Raw genomic sequence first — 14,767 nt, 5'->3', positions numbered from 1 at the left:
GGTAGGATTGACAATATTCACTGACTTATTTTGCTCCTTTTAATTTTTCAAAAAACAGACAAAGCTATAATAAAATTCTCTTACATTTTTAGAAAGCAAAAAGAAAAGCGTAATGACATTCTGGATTATACTTCAAGTATACTTTTAATCTTAAAAAGCTTAAAACTGAGGCAAGGCGTAGTGGCTCATGCATGTAATCCTAGCACTCTGGGAAGCCAAGACGGGAGGATGGCTTGAGTTCAGGAGTTCAAGACCAGCCTGAAGAAGAGTGAGACCTCGTTTCTACTAAGAATAGAAAAACTAGCTGGGTATTGTGGCGGGCGCCCATAGTCCCAACTGCTAGGGAAGCTGAGATAAGAGGATCACGTAAGCCCAAGAGTTTGAGGTTGTTATGAGCTATGACGACGCCATGCCATGGACTCTAGCCTGGGCTACAGAGTAAGACTCTGTCTCAAACAAACAAACAAAAAAGCACGAAGTATGAATTACTGGTTAGCTTACATTTTTATGTCAAAGTACACCTCGCACAAATATTTTGTGATGATGATTTTATAACACTATGGTTTGAAATGTGGTAAAAACATAAAAACTACATTGAGCACATGCAAACATAAAATTAATTTGTTAGTATATACAGAACTAGAAGGGTCAAATTATTCAACATTGAGCCATTAGTATGTAAATAAAACCAATGTTATCTGCCACTATGGTCTGATGATAAGTACAAATAAATCTATTAAAGAAAAAATGGCTAAATGAAGTTTAAGAAGCATGAAAATTATGATGAGTTTCAAGCACTAACTGTAAGGACATTTATCAAACTCCAAATGTTAGGTGACAAAATTTAGCAATAAGGGATGGCACTGTAAGCAAGCAGCATGAATGAACACATACTTTAAAGTTTAGGTGACATTCTGCTTTTACTACAAAATGGAAGGATTCCCCCCATTACAGAGGCATTGATACACTGCCCTCTGTACCTGGCACATCCTGGGGGAGCTCAGATGCCACCTTCTTCTCTGCCATGTTGCTGCTATCATGGGTTTCTGAGAGATACCCCACAGGGCTCCTCCCTTCAGAGGGACTAGTCTCTTCTGAAGAAGCAATTGTTGTGTTGTCGCCAAGATTTGCTGATACAGAGTTACCTTTATCCCCAACTTCTGTTGGCTCTACAGTAAAATGCACAACAAAACTTTAAAGATATTCTTTAAAATTGCTTTAGGGCAAATGGCCACATTCAGTCAACTACTGAAAAAAAAAAACGATCAACTACCAAAAAACCTGCTTCTGTGTTTGATGGCCATTTTAAAGCAATGTTTCTGGGATATTTCTGTCATCAGTTATCCATAGAGTATTTAAGAATATTTAATATATTTAAGTGATTTATAAAAAATGAACATATTTTATCACATACAGAAGGATGCTGGTATAAAAATAACTTTTCATAACAAATCTCTTAAGGAAATGGCAACTTATTAGGAAGTATAAAAAGAGATACAACATAATAGCAAATCCACTAATATATAAATTCATTACAATTCTTATGCATATTACAAGGGGGGAAGGTATCCTAACCTCCTTAGAAATATAAAAATTTAGTTGTGTGTAATACACAATTTAATTTTCATTTGCAACTAAAATTGGAGGTTTCATAAACAACTGACACAATACTTCTTTTTAACCAAGTAATTTTTTTACCCTCAGATCTTCCTTGCTCGGGATCATCATCTGGCATTTTGTCGTCATTGTCTTTTTCAAGGGACTGGTCTTCAAATTCCTCTCTGCTTTTCTCGGCATCTTTTGAGTCATCATTCTCGGTCTCATTCTTTTCTTTCTCTATTTCTTCTGGGCTTTTAACAGAATCAATTTCTCCCTTTTTGGCTCTTATGGAGTCCAAAATTTCTTCTATAATGAAAACAAATAAAAATTTTTATTTCTTGTATAACCAAATACAGAAGTACACAAATACCACCACATAAATTATTAAAGAAAAAATTAAATATTTTAAAAGCATTAGAATTATGAAATAAAAATCAAGATTACTAACAACATCTTGTTTAGAGAATTCAACCAATTTGGGATTGAGTACTCTACCCTGGGACAACAGAGCGACTCTGTCTCAAAACAAATAAAAAAACACTGCAAAGTGATGCAGACTCAGTCTAGGCAGCACTATGGAATCATCAAAATCTAAAGTACAGATCTGATTTGAATTAGCTGTGTGACCCTGAGCAAGCTACCTAATTTATCTAGGCCTCTATTTCCTCAACTGTAAAATGAGAAGACAGAGACCCATGTGAAAACAACTTTTGTCTCTGAAGTCCCACAACTGTTCTGAAAGTCACTAAGTCCCTAATGGTGTTACCTTCTTTTAACTTGGACAGTGTGATACTATAGCACGGTTCAGGCCACAGGTACAGAAAGAACCAGAGGGTACAGAACACAAGGTAAATCTTCATGAACTCATAGATAGTAATTCTAGTCTTTGGGTTACAATCCAATAGGATCATTTTAAATTTTACTATACTGATTGTTCAGCTTTGGCCTTTTGGGACATTTTCAGACTCCTAAGTCCTTTTGACACTTCTATTCATCTATCCTTACTCAGCACTTCCCTTCATTCCCGCATTACAAGATGCCCCAGGCCTACCTAGAAGCTGCCATCTCTCCAAGGAGCCCTACTTGAGGGGGTGGGGGGGAGTAGTGTTTAGAAGATGCCATCTGGGTGCTAGGTATACTTCCTACTACTGAGAGGTTGCTGCATCTATGCTCTGTCAGCCAGAAGAAAACTAACCCATAAATACACACATCTATGTTATTTCTGTATCTATCTGTATGTGGGAGTATGTATCCATGTGGTTCTGTGTTACTGACATGTGTGTCAGTGTGGGTTCATTCTAGTGTTACTTCCTTATTTGTAACTTCTTTCCCTGTAAGCCAGAAACCTGGCACTCATGATCTGCAATATATCTAGTTACTTGTTCAATCCTAGTACACATGGTAATGTAGTTTCAGAACTGCCAAACTATACCCTAAAGAGAAGTCAATTTACCAATTAAGAGTACAATGTGAATAAGAAGAAACACTGTTTACATGATGCATACTTGTGGTACTCCTTTTTGGATTTCCTTATTTACGTTTCCTTTGTTTAAATGTTCTCTTCGTTTTGGTAAGTATTTCTTAAATTGCAGGTATCCAGCCTGTTGCCCAGAATTAGTAAAACCTTATGATGTCATCACCAGAAAACAATGACCTTTATGGTAAAGTGATCATGTCTGCGCTAGTTGGACTTAATTCCCCACTCTCTCTTACCTTCCCTATTTCCAATTCTTATAAGAATACAGTATCAACGATTATGTGAACATGTAATACAGCTACACAACAATTTCCAACCATGGGAACTGCAACTTGCCTATTTTGTGTCCTCTTTACCACCCACGTCCTCCCACCATCCCTTTGTAAACTATTTCCTAGCACCCTTATACCTATCTATACTGTCTTTAGATTCTGATTTACCCTAGCTTCATTTACCCTGGACTAAGTAGACTAAATTTTATCAATGAGAGTATCTTTTTTTCTTTTTGAGACAGAGCCTCAAGCTGTACCCCTGGGTAGAGTGCTGTGGCATCACAGCTCATAGCAACCTCCAACTCCTGGGCTCAAGTGAGTGTCCTGCCTCAGCCTCCCAAGTAGCTGAGACCACAGGCGCTCACCACAATGCCCGGCTATTTTTTGGTTGCAGCTGTCATTGTTTGGCAGCCCGTGCTGGATTCGAACCCACTACCTCAGGTGTATGTGGCTGGCACCTTAGCCACTTGAGCCACAGGCACCAAGCCTTTCAATGAACTTTTTATTGAAAAAGTTCACTCTCGCTATATGTAGTTCACTCTACCTTGGTAGAGTGCCATGGTGTCAAGCTAATAGCAACCTTAAAGTTTTGTGCTTAAGCGATTCTCTTGCCTCAGCTTCCCAAGTAGCTGGGACTACAGGTACCTGCCACAATGCCTGGCTATTTTTTGTTGCAGTTGTCATTGTTATTTAGCAGACCCAGGCCAGATTCGAACCCTCCAGCCTTATTGCATGTGGCTGGCTCCATGACCACTGTGCTACAGGTGCCGATCTCTGATGTCTTTTTTTTTTTTGATGGCTATAATTGCCATGATTTTTTGAACGTAGAACCAGCACAGATAAATTTATGAATACTTGATAAAGTGGGTAGCAAAATAGGATATTTGGAATTAGAACATTCATAGAAAGGTGCTCTTCATCTAACTTAAATGGCGTAAACTTAGAAGGCTATTTTAAAATGGTTTTTGCTTGCTTCTCATTAAATGGAGGTAGGAAAGTGGGGAGGATGTACAATGGTTTGGTTTCTTAGAAAAGCTGACAATTGAAAATCAGGATGTAACTGTTTCTGAAACTGAGAAATCTGTGCCTGTAAGAAAAAGAGGTAATTGGTAACAAGGTTTTCTTTTTCCAAAATAAAAAGTTCTTTGAAAAATTGTGATTAAGATACTGTCATTGATAAAATTTAGTCTACTTAGTCCAGGGTAAATGAAGCTAGGGTAAATCAGAATGTAAAGACAGTACAGATAGGTATAAGGGTGCTAGGAAATAGTTTACAAAGGGATGCTGGGAAGACTTGGATGGTAAAGAGGACAGAAAATATGTGAGTTGCAGTTCCTGTGGTTGGAAATTTTTGTGTAGCTGTATTACATGTTCACATAATCATTGATACTGTCTCAAATAAAAAAAAAAGGGGGGGGAGAATGGGTGGAGGGAGGGTAATTGGTGGAACCACATCTATGGTGCATCTTACTAGGGTACATGTGAAATTTATTAGGTGTAGAATATAATGTCTTAACACAATAACTAAGAAAATGCTGTGAAGGCTATGTTAACCTGTTTGATGAAAGTATTTCAAATTGTATATAAAACCAGCACATTATACCCCATGATTGCATTTTTATACACAGCTATGATTTAATTTAAAAAAAAGAAAGAAAGAAAACAAAAACATTAAAAAAGTTAAGGGGCGAGAAACTCATCAAAGTGAAAGAATTTAATAAAAATTAAGTTAAAAAAGAATAAAAAAATAATGAATGAATATTGTATTTGTAGTAAATATGCATATTCTTCAAACATATGTATTCTATATTTGCATGAACATTTCAAAACTAAATAGATAGAATTAACCTACGAAGTTTTAAAAACCATCTCTATTTAGGAAAATTTATTCCAAAACACTTCCTTCAAATAAGCACTATAAACCATAATTGTCATAAAGGCAAATAATAAGGCAAGTTTAGTAAATTGTGTATTTAAAGTTATAAATACATAGTAAATAAAATCTAGACAACAGATATTAGGTGTTTATCACATAATTCTTTCAAACTTTCCGTATATTTGAATTTTCATAAAATATTGCAGGGGAAACGGAAAATAAAAACTTAACTACAAAAAATAGAATTAAACTCTCCTAAAGCAGACATACATGTATATCAAAATCGGAGAGCTATAAATTTGAGAAGATTTATATTATTTGAGAGGTTAATGTCGAGTTGAAGTCATCACAACTGGCTATGATTCTCAAAATTCTGTTATCATGCTACAAAGTATTCTGGGCTATTACCAAACCCAAGTAGTTTATATTGTTTTCATCTTATAAAATCTCAAGTTAAAAACATCATCAAATATTATCTGGGGTATTAATTGGGACTGGGTGGCCCTAAACTGACTATTATACCCAAGATTTTGGCTACTAAAGACTGTAAATAAAGGTACCAGTGATGGACTAGTATCTTAACAGAGAAGTCTTCTATCTCAATGTTTAATTCATTGCCTCATTTTATTTTAAGATAAAAATCACCAGAACAGAACAGAACTTCTCAAATCATTAATACACTGTGCATTAGTTAGCCACATCCTTCCCAAACACTTCACTGATACTTCAACCTGTCTGTGCTGCACCAATTCCAAAGCAGAACTCATATTAGGAAATAACACAAGTTGGGGCAGCACCTATGGCTCAAAAGGGTAGGGCGCTGGTCCCATATGCCGGAGGTGGCGGGTTCAAACCCAGTCCCAGCCAAAAACAGCAACAACAACAAAAAAAAAAAGACATAGGGTAGTGCCTATAGCTCAGTGGTTAGGGCACTGGCCATATACACCAAGGCTGGCAGGTTCAAATCCGGCCCAGGCCAGTTAAAAGAACAATGACAACTACAAAAAAAATAGCCAGGCATTGTGGCAGGCACCTATAGTCCTAGCTACTTGGACTTGGGAGGCTGAGGCAAGAGAATCACTTAAGCCCAAGAGTTTGAGGTTGCTGTGAGCTGTGATGCCACAGCACTCTACCGAGGATGACATAATGAGACTCTGTCTCAAAATATATATAGAGAGAGATGTATATAGATGTGTGTGTGTGTATATATATATCCATGAATTCAAAAGAATACAGGTGCAGAGTATGTGCAAACAAGTTTGGATATAACTGAACTAAATATATTTATTAAATATAAACATTCTATTTTTAAGAAAATGAGTGAGGGGACAATTAAGAGGATTGTATGTATCTATGTATGGCAGATAATGTACGTAGAAGAGCAGAACCAGGTAGTTAAAAGTATACTTGCACTCCGGGAGGCCAAGTGGGTAGATTGCTTAAATTCAGCAATTCGAGATCAGCCTGAGCCAGAGAGAAACCCGATCTCTAAAAATAGCCAGGCACTGTGGCAGGTAAAAGTCTTCCCCACTAATGGGGAGTCTGAGGCAAGAGGATCACTGGAGCCAGGCATTGTGGTGGGCGCCTATAGTCCCAGCTACTCGGGAGGCTGAGGCCAAAGAATCGCCTAAGCCCAGGAGTTGGAGGTTGCTGTGAGCTGTGTGATGCAATGGCACTATACAGAGGGCAATAAAGTAAGACTCTTGTCTCTACAAGAAAAAAAAAGTACAAGTGATACTTATTAAACATGCACAGAGTCTACCTGGCAGGATGAAAAAACAATGGCAATTATGATTGCCTCTGTAAAAAGGAAGGTGAGACAGAGAATTATGAAGGAAAAAGACAGACTCTTACCATATATGGTTTTAGAAAATATCATACACATTTATTACTTAAAAAAAGAGGTGAGCAACAAAGTTTAAGTATAAAATATTCATCAGTATAACTAACAGAAATAAATGTCTGAAAAAATAAATGGAGAATAGACATAGCTCTTATGCAGAAAAATTCCAAAATAATTGGAATTGGTCCTTCAAGGCGATACAGCCTAACCCCCCGCTCCCTAAAAGTGAGCTGTGTCTAGTGACTTACTTGCAAAAAGCACAGTATTGAGGGGGCTAAAGAGAGGAATAACTTTATAGTGGAAAAACCTGACAAACACTACCTCAACTAGGTAATCAAGGTTACATCATCAGTGACAAGTCATGGTGACAGCATAACCTTGATATGATGTTGGGAATTACATTTCACCTCTGTAGTCTTCCTCTAGAATATCTATCAATCCAGGCTAACCACAAGATGATCACGAGAAAAACCCATAACAAGGACACTCTACAAGATACCTGACCACTCCTCCTTAAAACTGTCAAGGTCATCAAAAACAAGGGAAGTCTGAGAAATAGCCTAAAGGAAGACGCAATGACTGGATGGAACCATAAGACAGAAAAAGGACATTAGGTAAAAACTAAGGATATCTGAGTAAAGTATGGGCTAGAGCTTGAAAAAGTGTATCCATATTAGTTTATTAGTTGGAGTAACCAATAAGCACAACATAAATCTATAACTATTATAAAATTAAAGGTTTTATTTTTTAAAAAAGAAAGAGGAAGTTCAAAAACAATTAGTATTTCTTATAATTAAAAACAGGACTGACAAAAAAGATTAATAAGATACTTGAAATTAAAGCTTTGTGTAAGTACATTCTATGATGATGAAATTACAATTAACTTTATCCCTGTTGTTAAGCACTGTATAACTATACTTGGAAATTTTTATATATGGTAGAACCTCCACAGTTAACCACCTCCCTACCCTGACCTCCTCTGTAGGTGACCTAAATTTCAGACATGCACCACATGTATATATCAGTATATTACTTTTAGGCTTAAGTCCTTACGTTGACCATCTCTGCATGCTGACCAGTTTGTTACACTCCCTAAAGTGATCATCTTACAGAGGTTCTACTGCATTTTCAAATTTTGTAATGATTTCATACCAAGAGTTGAACTCAAATTTAACAAAAATAAAATCAAAAAATATCCCTCTCACCGTTAGCTGCCGCCAGAAAGGATTTGTTACTGCCCCGAGCCTTATTGGTCAGGTCTTCAGTTATGTCCATGTGTCGGTGAATTTCTTCACGCATTTCTTCTAGAGTTTTGCAAAGTTCTGCTTCCCAATAATCTTTGTCTAGACAGTCGATTAATTCTGCAAGCTGAATCCTTGTGCTGTAGTACCAAATTTTCTTTTCGTTTTCATTTTCTGTATCTTCTTCTCTGTTTGTAAAAAGGAAAACAGACTTTATATATTAAAGATAATGGCACATATCTGACAACTTCATCTACTCAGTGAAAAGTAAAATATGTAAAGAAAAGTATATGCACTAAAGCTCAACACATGTGCTCACAAGCAATCCCCTCACTGCACATTCAGTCTTGATTTACTCTTATTTCATTTGTACAACCTCTAATTATTTTGATGTTCTAGCTTACAGAAGCTTAGGATAAAATAATTTGGAAATAGTAGCAGAAAAAGAAGTATTAGTATGGAAGCAAAAAAAGACATCTAAAAAACTGGACACACAGAAAGATGACCTCTGAGAGGACTCGGTAGAGGACAGTTTCAGTTATCTATCAATCAACTTTAGGATCATGAATGTAACAATATGATGAGCAGAATTTTAACCCCTGAGCCCACCAGCCCCCAGAAGTGCTTAAACTATATTCAGTACAGGTAGAGAGTAGGTTCACATTATAATACAGTTTAAAAATACCTCCATCATAATGGTATAAATGCTGGCTAGGCGCTCATAGTACAGTGGTTATGGCGCCACCCACATACACCTAGGCTGATGGGTTTGAACTCAGCACGGGCCAGCTAAACAACAATGACAACTGCAACAACAACAAAAAGTAGCCTGGTGTTGTGGCAGGCATCTGTAGTCCCAGCTACTTGGGAGGCTGAGGCAAGAGAATCACTTAAGCCCAAGAGTTTGAGGTTGCTCTGAGCTGTAACACCACGGTACTCTACCAAGAGCAACATAGTGAGACTCTGTCTCAAAAATAAAAAAGGTATAACTGCTTTGCTAAGTTCTGGTCCTTGGAGGAGTCATCTCAACTGAGCAATAATGTCTTATCCCTTTTCTTTTCTTATGGGACAATCAAAACTCAAACTGGAGTAAAGAAGAATAGCTTCCTAAAAAAAAAAAAAAAAAGAATAGCTTCCTTTCCCGCCTAAAACTGTCCTAAAGTTCCATTCCCTTCTAATGGGGTTGAAGATGTCAACAGAGATGGTCACGAACTTTAAAAACCATGGCAAATTAAGACAAGACATAGGGGAATATATATAATGGGATTTCTTCTCCCACTCAAAAGGAATTCAGGAGTATGTGTAAGGTACCCCATGAGAGTATGATTTTCCTATTTAATCAATGGCAAACTGATGGAACTGAGACACTGGGCGGTAGGAAAGATCTGGCTCAAAACGGGCTCAGTAACTTATGAGATAAGTGGATGTGAGCAAGACACACTCTCTGAGTCTCTGGGCCATCTTATTTTATCTCTCTCACAAAACGGGGATATAGCATACCTGCCTCAGGGCGACTGGAAGACTTAAAGGATTTATGATAAAGCATCTATCATAGTGCCTGGGTACATCATTAATGATCAATACTTAATATTATTACTAAAGTATTAATAGTAAATAAAAATTTAGCAGAAATCCAAGAATCAATCACTCAGTAATTTTCAAAAAAGAAAAGATATATTAAATCATACATACATAAAAGGACACAGGTTGTATCCCTAATCTGACCATCTGCAATCCAAAGTGCTCCAGGATCTGACATGTCTGAGCAGCAACATGATGCTCAGAGAAAATGATCACTGGAGCAGTTCAGATATTTGGTCTGGGGATACCCAACTGGTAAGTGTAACACAAATATTCCAAAATCTGAAAAATAGCAACTAATACAGTATTCACACTAACATAACACTTTTCTTCTTTTTTCTTACATTTAATACTTAATGGTTTTTCCTTCAAACTATTGTAAGGCTACAAATTTTTAGGTTACATTGTTTTCCATTGTAAGGTAAAGTTCAGTATTTTTCTTCTTAAAGTTGTAGAAGAATAAATTTGTTACCAGCAGGAAGTAGCAAAAAGGTAAACATTGCTTTCAAAGAAAAGGTTTTTGTTTTTGTTCTTGTTTTGAGACACAGTCTCATTTTGTCCCTTGGCAGAGTGCCATGGCTTCATAGCTCACAGCATTCTCAAACTCTCTGGTTCAAGTGATCCCCCTCCTGAGTAGGTGGGACTACAGGCACCTGCCACAATGCCCAGCTATTCTTTTTAGACATGAGGTCTCGCTCTTACTCAACCTGGTCTCAAACTCCTGAGCTCAGGCAATCTACCTGCTTCAGCCTCCCAAAGTGTTAGGATTACAGGCGTGAGCCACCAAGCCCAGACTAAAAGTTGTTTTTCAAATAAATGCTTAGGCTTATTTATACATTTTATACCAGTGATTCTCAACTTTCCTAATGCCACAACCCCTTAATACAGTTCATGTTGTGGTGACCGCCAACCATAAAATTATTTTCGTTGCTACTTCATAACTGTAATTTTGCCACTGTTACGAATCATAATGTAAATATATGATATGTAGGATGGTCTTAGGCGACCCATGTGAAAGGGTTGTTCGACCCCCAAAGGGGTCATGACCCTCGGGTAGAAAACCACTGGTTTATACAATCAAAATTGTTTGTCCTAATTGTAGAAGTAACAACAGCTTTCCTGAATACATTGATTTGTACTTATATTTAGTTCTTGAGTTTGCACAGAAGTTCTGTTCCTACAAGGCCTACCTTAGCTTCACCCAAACTGGCCAGGCTTTCCTAATGATACTAATTAGCACACTTTCTCGAGGCACCCACAGGGGTGGCAGGAAGAAGACAGTTTGACCGAAGCACAAGTAACAGCAAACATATATATGTCTACATTTTAAAGCTTCTTTGGCTTTTACCCAGGCTAGGCAAATAGAAGGTTAATGACTAACAGTGTTTCAAGTTTCATTTATATAAAAATATATACAAATTAAGAGAAAAGAGCAAAAGGTCCCCTAAAATTCAGATCTACATGAAGCCTCACAGTATGGCCTTATTTGGAAACAGGGTCTTTACAAATATAACTACTTAGAAATGTAAAGATGAAATCATTCTGGAAGTAGGGTTATCTCTAAAATCCAATGGCTGGCCATCTTTTTTTTTTGAGATGGTGTCTTACTCTGTCACCCAGGCTGTAGTGCAGCAGCATGGTCACACAGCTCACTATAGCCTCAAACTTCTAGGCTCAAGCCATCCTCCTGTTTCTGCCTTCCAAGTAGCTGGGACTACCGGCATGCACTACAAGGTCTTACTATGTTGCTCAGACTGGCTTCAAACTCCTCGGTTCTCAAAGTGCTGGGATTATAGGGCTGAGCTGCCACACTAGGCCCTAGTGACTGATATCCTTATGAGAGGATAGGACACACAGTGATGCACAGGAAATAAGTTAGTGTGAAGATGGAGGCAGAGAATGGGGTGGTATGTCTGTCTACAAGCCAAAAAACATAAAGGATTCCAAGAAGCTAGGCGGCATGGGACAGATTCTCCTTGAAAGTCTGAAAAAAAGAACCAAGCCTGCTGATTAGTGATTTCAGATTTCTGGCCCCCAGGACTGAGAGACAGTAAGTTTTTATTTTAAGACACTCAGTTTATGGTACTTTGTTTTCTTTTCTTTTCGAGACGTTGGTACTTTGTTTTCTTTTTTTTATTATATTAAGACACTCAGTTTGTGGTACTTTGTTTTCTTTTTTTTTTTTTGGAGGCAGTGAATCCTTCTGTAGCCCTGGGTAGTGCTGTGGTGTCATAGCTCATAGCAACCTCAAATTCCTGGGCTCAAAGGATCCTCTTGCTTCAGCCTCCCAAATAGCTGGGACTACAAGCACCTGCCACAACATCCAATGATTTTTTTTTTTTTTTTTTTTTTTAGATGGAGTCTCCCTGTTGCTAAGGCTGGTCTTGAACTTCTGAGCTCAGGAAATACCCCCATCCCCTGGCCTGCACCTACCTGCTCCCTACCTTGGCCTCCTAAAGTGCTAAGATTACCAGGCATGAGCCACCACTCAGGCAGTTTATAGTACTTTGTAACAGCAGTACTAGCAAACTCTCAACTTTTGGTACCAAGAAGTGGAGTGCTACTGTAACATACACCTAACAATGTCATTGGAACTAAATAATGAGAAGAGGCTGGAAGAATTTCCAGGCACTTAATAGAAAACGGCTAGATTGGTCTCCGAGGGGCAGAGGAAAGCAGATTTGATTTATGCTGCCAATAAACCAGGGAATATTTGGGGCATTAGAAGCTAGAAAAAGCAAGAAAGGATTCTTTCCTAGACCCTGCAGAAGGAGGATGGCCCTGAGAACACCTAGAGTTCAGACTTCAAGTTTCCAGAACTGTTAAGAAACTAAATTTCTTTTTTAAGCCACCAAGTTTTGTGGTACTTTGACACAACAGCCCAAGGAAATACAGCACAACTAGCAACTCAGCAATCAAAGACAACAGCAAGGTTAAGTACCCCAAGCAGTGGTTGGGAGCACACATTCTGGAGCTAGATACCTGGGTTTGGATCCTGATGCCCCAACTTACGAGCTGTGTCATCCTGGATAAAATACTTAACCTATGTTTCAACTTCCCATCTGAAAAATGGGTGACAAAACTTACAGCAAGATGCTGTTAGATTAGTCAAAATATATACAGTGCTTACAATAATGCCAGCACTAAATGGATGTGATATATTAGGTTATTGAGTATGAAGTGTCTAATTTCCTTCAGTACTAAGTTTGACCGCTGATATCTTGACATTTCGCACTGATACTTTTTGTTTTATTTTATTGTGAAGGTAAATCCTCATTCTTTCAAACACACATTTTGGCTTGTGTTGTTTTGTTTTGTTTTTTTTAAGATAGAGTCTTACTTTGCTGCCCTCAGTAGAGTGCCGTGGCCTCACAGCTCACAGCAACCTCCAGCTCTTGGGCTTAGGCAATTCTCTTGTCTCAGCCTCCCCAAGTAGCTGGGACCACAGGGGCCTGTCACAATGCTCTATTTTTTGTTGCAGTTTGGCCAGAACCGGGTTTAAACCTACCACCTTCAGTATATGGGGCCAGTGCCATACACACTGAGCCACAGGCGCCGCCCAATTTTTTGTTGTTGTTAAGAGCAATTTTTTTTTTTTGAGATAGAGTCTTAGTCATCCTGGGGTTGAGTTCCATGGTGTTACAGCTCACAGCAACCTCAAACTCTTGGGCTCAAGCGATCCTCTTGCCTCAGCCTCCTGAGTAGCTGGGACTACAAGTGCCTGCCACAAAGCTCGGCTATTTTTTTTTTTTTTTTTTTTTCAGTTTCTGGCTGAGGCTGGGTTTGAACCCACCACCTCCGGAATATAGGACCAGCGCCCTACTCCTTTGAGCTACAGGCACCGCCCCTGCACTCAGCCATTTTTTAGAGCTATATTTTAGAGATGAGGTCTTGCTCTTGCTCAGGCTGGTTTCGAACTCCTGAGCTCAAGCAATCTGCCCACCTTGGCCTCCCAGAGTGCTGGGATTACAGGCGTGCACACAGGCTGTTAAGAACAATTTCTGTGAAACCATGGATAAGTCAAAAATTTGTGTTATTTTCTAATATGAGTTTTATCGTGGAACCAATGCAGTGCAGACAGCTACACTCCCAACAAAGTGGAAGGGATGTGGTTAATGAATGAACACTAGGTCACTGGCTTGAGAAATTTCATTTTGGTGACTTTAATCTTAAAAATGAGGGCTGGGTGTGGTGGCTCACACCTGTAAACCTAACCAAGGTGGGGGGGGGGTCCGCCTGAGGTCAAGAGTTTGAGACCAATCTGAGCAACAGCAAGATCCTCCTTCTGAAATAAACAAAAATCACTGGGTGTTGTGGCAGGTGCCTGTAGTCCCAGATACTTGGAAAGCAGAAGCAAGAGGATTGCTTGAGCCCAAGAAGTTGAGGTGCTGTGAGCTATGACACCACAGCACTCTACTAACGGTGACATAGTGAGACTCTGTCTCTAAAAATTAATAATAATAAAGTATTCAATGCTAAGCAGTGGTATATGTATACCGTGGACTATCCATTCAAAAAATAAAAAAATAGGGCAGCACCTGTGGCTCAGTGGATAGGGTGCTAGCCCCATATACCAAGGGTGGCAAGTTCAAACCTAGCCTGGGCCAAACTGCAACAACAACAAAAAAAAACAGCTGGACGCCATGGTGGGTGCCTGTAGTCCCAGCTACTCGGAAGGCTGAGGCAAGAGAATCGCCTAAGGCCAGGAGTTGGAGGTTACTGTGAGCTGTATGACGCCCCGGCACACTACTGAGAGTAATAAAGTGAGACTCTGTCTCTACAAAAACATAAAATAAAAATAACAAAATAAAAAGTAGAGGCTCGGCGCCTATGGCTCAACCGGCTAGGGCGCCAGCCATGTACACCTAAGGTGGCGGG

The 14,767-nt window shown here is 38.7% G+C and overlaps 1 protein-coding gene across 8 annotated transcripts in view; it reads right to left on the bottom strand.

Annotated features, from left to right (window-relative positions):
- The window catches only part of BPTF (bromodomain PHD finger transcription factor), a 153,550-nt gene that overhangs the window by 103,146 nt on the left and 35,637 nt on the right, over positions 1–14,767 (bottom strand). For 6 of the 8 annotated variants that reach the window (XM_023510993.1, XM_012803136.1, XM_023510994.1 and 3 more), the window contains exons 3-5: positions 8,273–8,496; positions 1,699–1,905; positions 981–1,169 (exon numbers count right to left, since the gene is read on the bottom strand). In XM_023510993.1, coding sequence (XP_023366761.1) covers positions 981–1,169; positions 1,699–1,905; positions 8,273–8,496 — 620 coding nt within the window. The remainder of the gene's footprint in view (positions 1–980; positions 1,170–1,698; positions 1,906–8,272; positions 8,497–14,767) is intronic. The other 2 variants (XM_023510990.1, XM_023510991.1) reach the window with 1 other exon arrangement.

The sequence above is a fragment of the Otolemur garnettii genome, unplaced genomic scaffold, assembly GCF_000181295.1.
Source record: "Otolemur garnettii isolate 467f Iridium unplaced genomic scaffold, OtoGar3 scaffold00018, whole genome shotgun sequence".
NCBI classification, from domain to species: Eukaryota; Metazoa; Chordata; class Mammalia; order Primates; family Galagidae; genus Otolemur; species Otolemur garnettii.
Note: the sequence above shows the minus strand (reverse complement) of the source record. Positions and strands in the feature narration are given on the sequence as shown.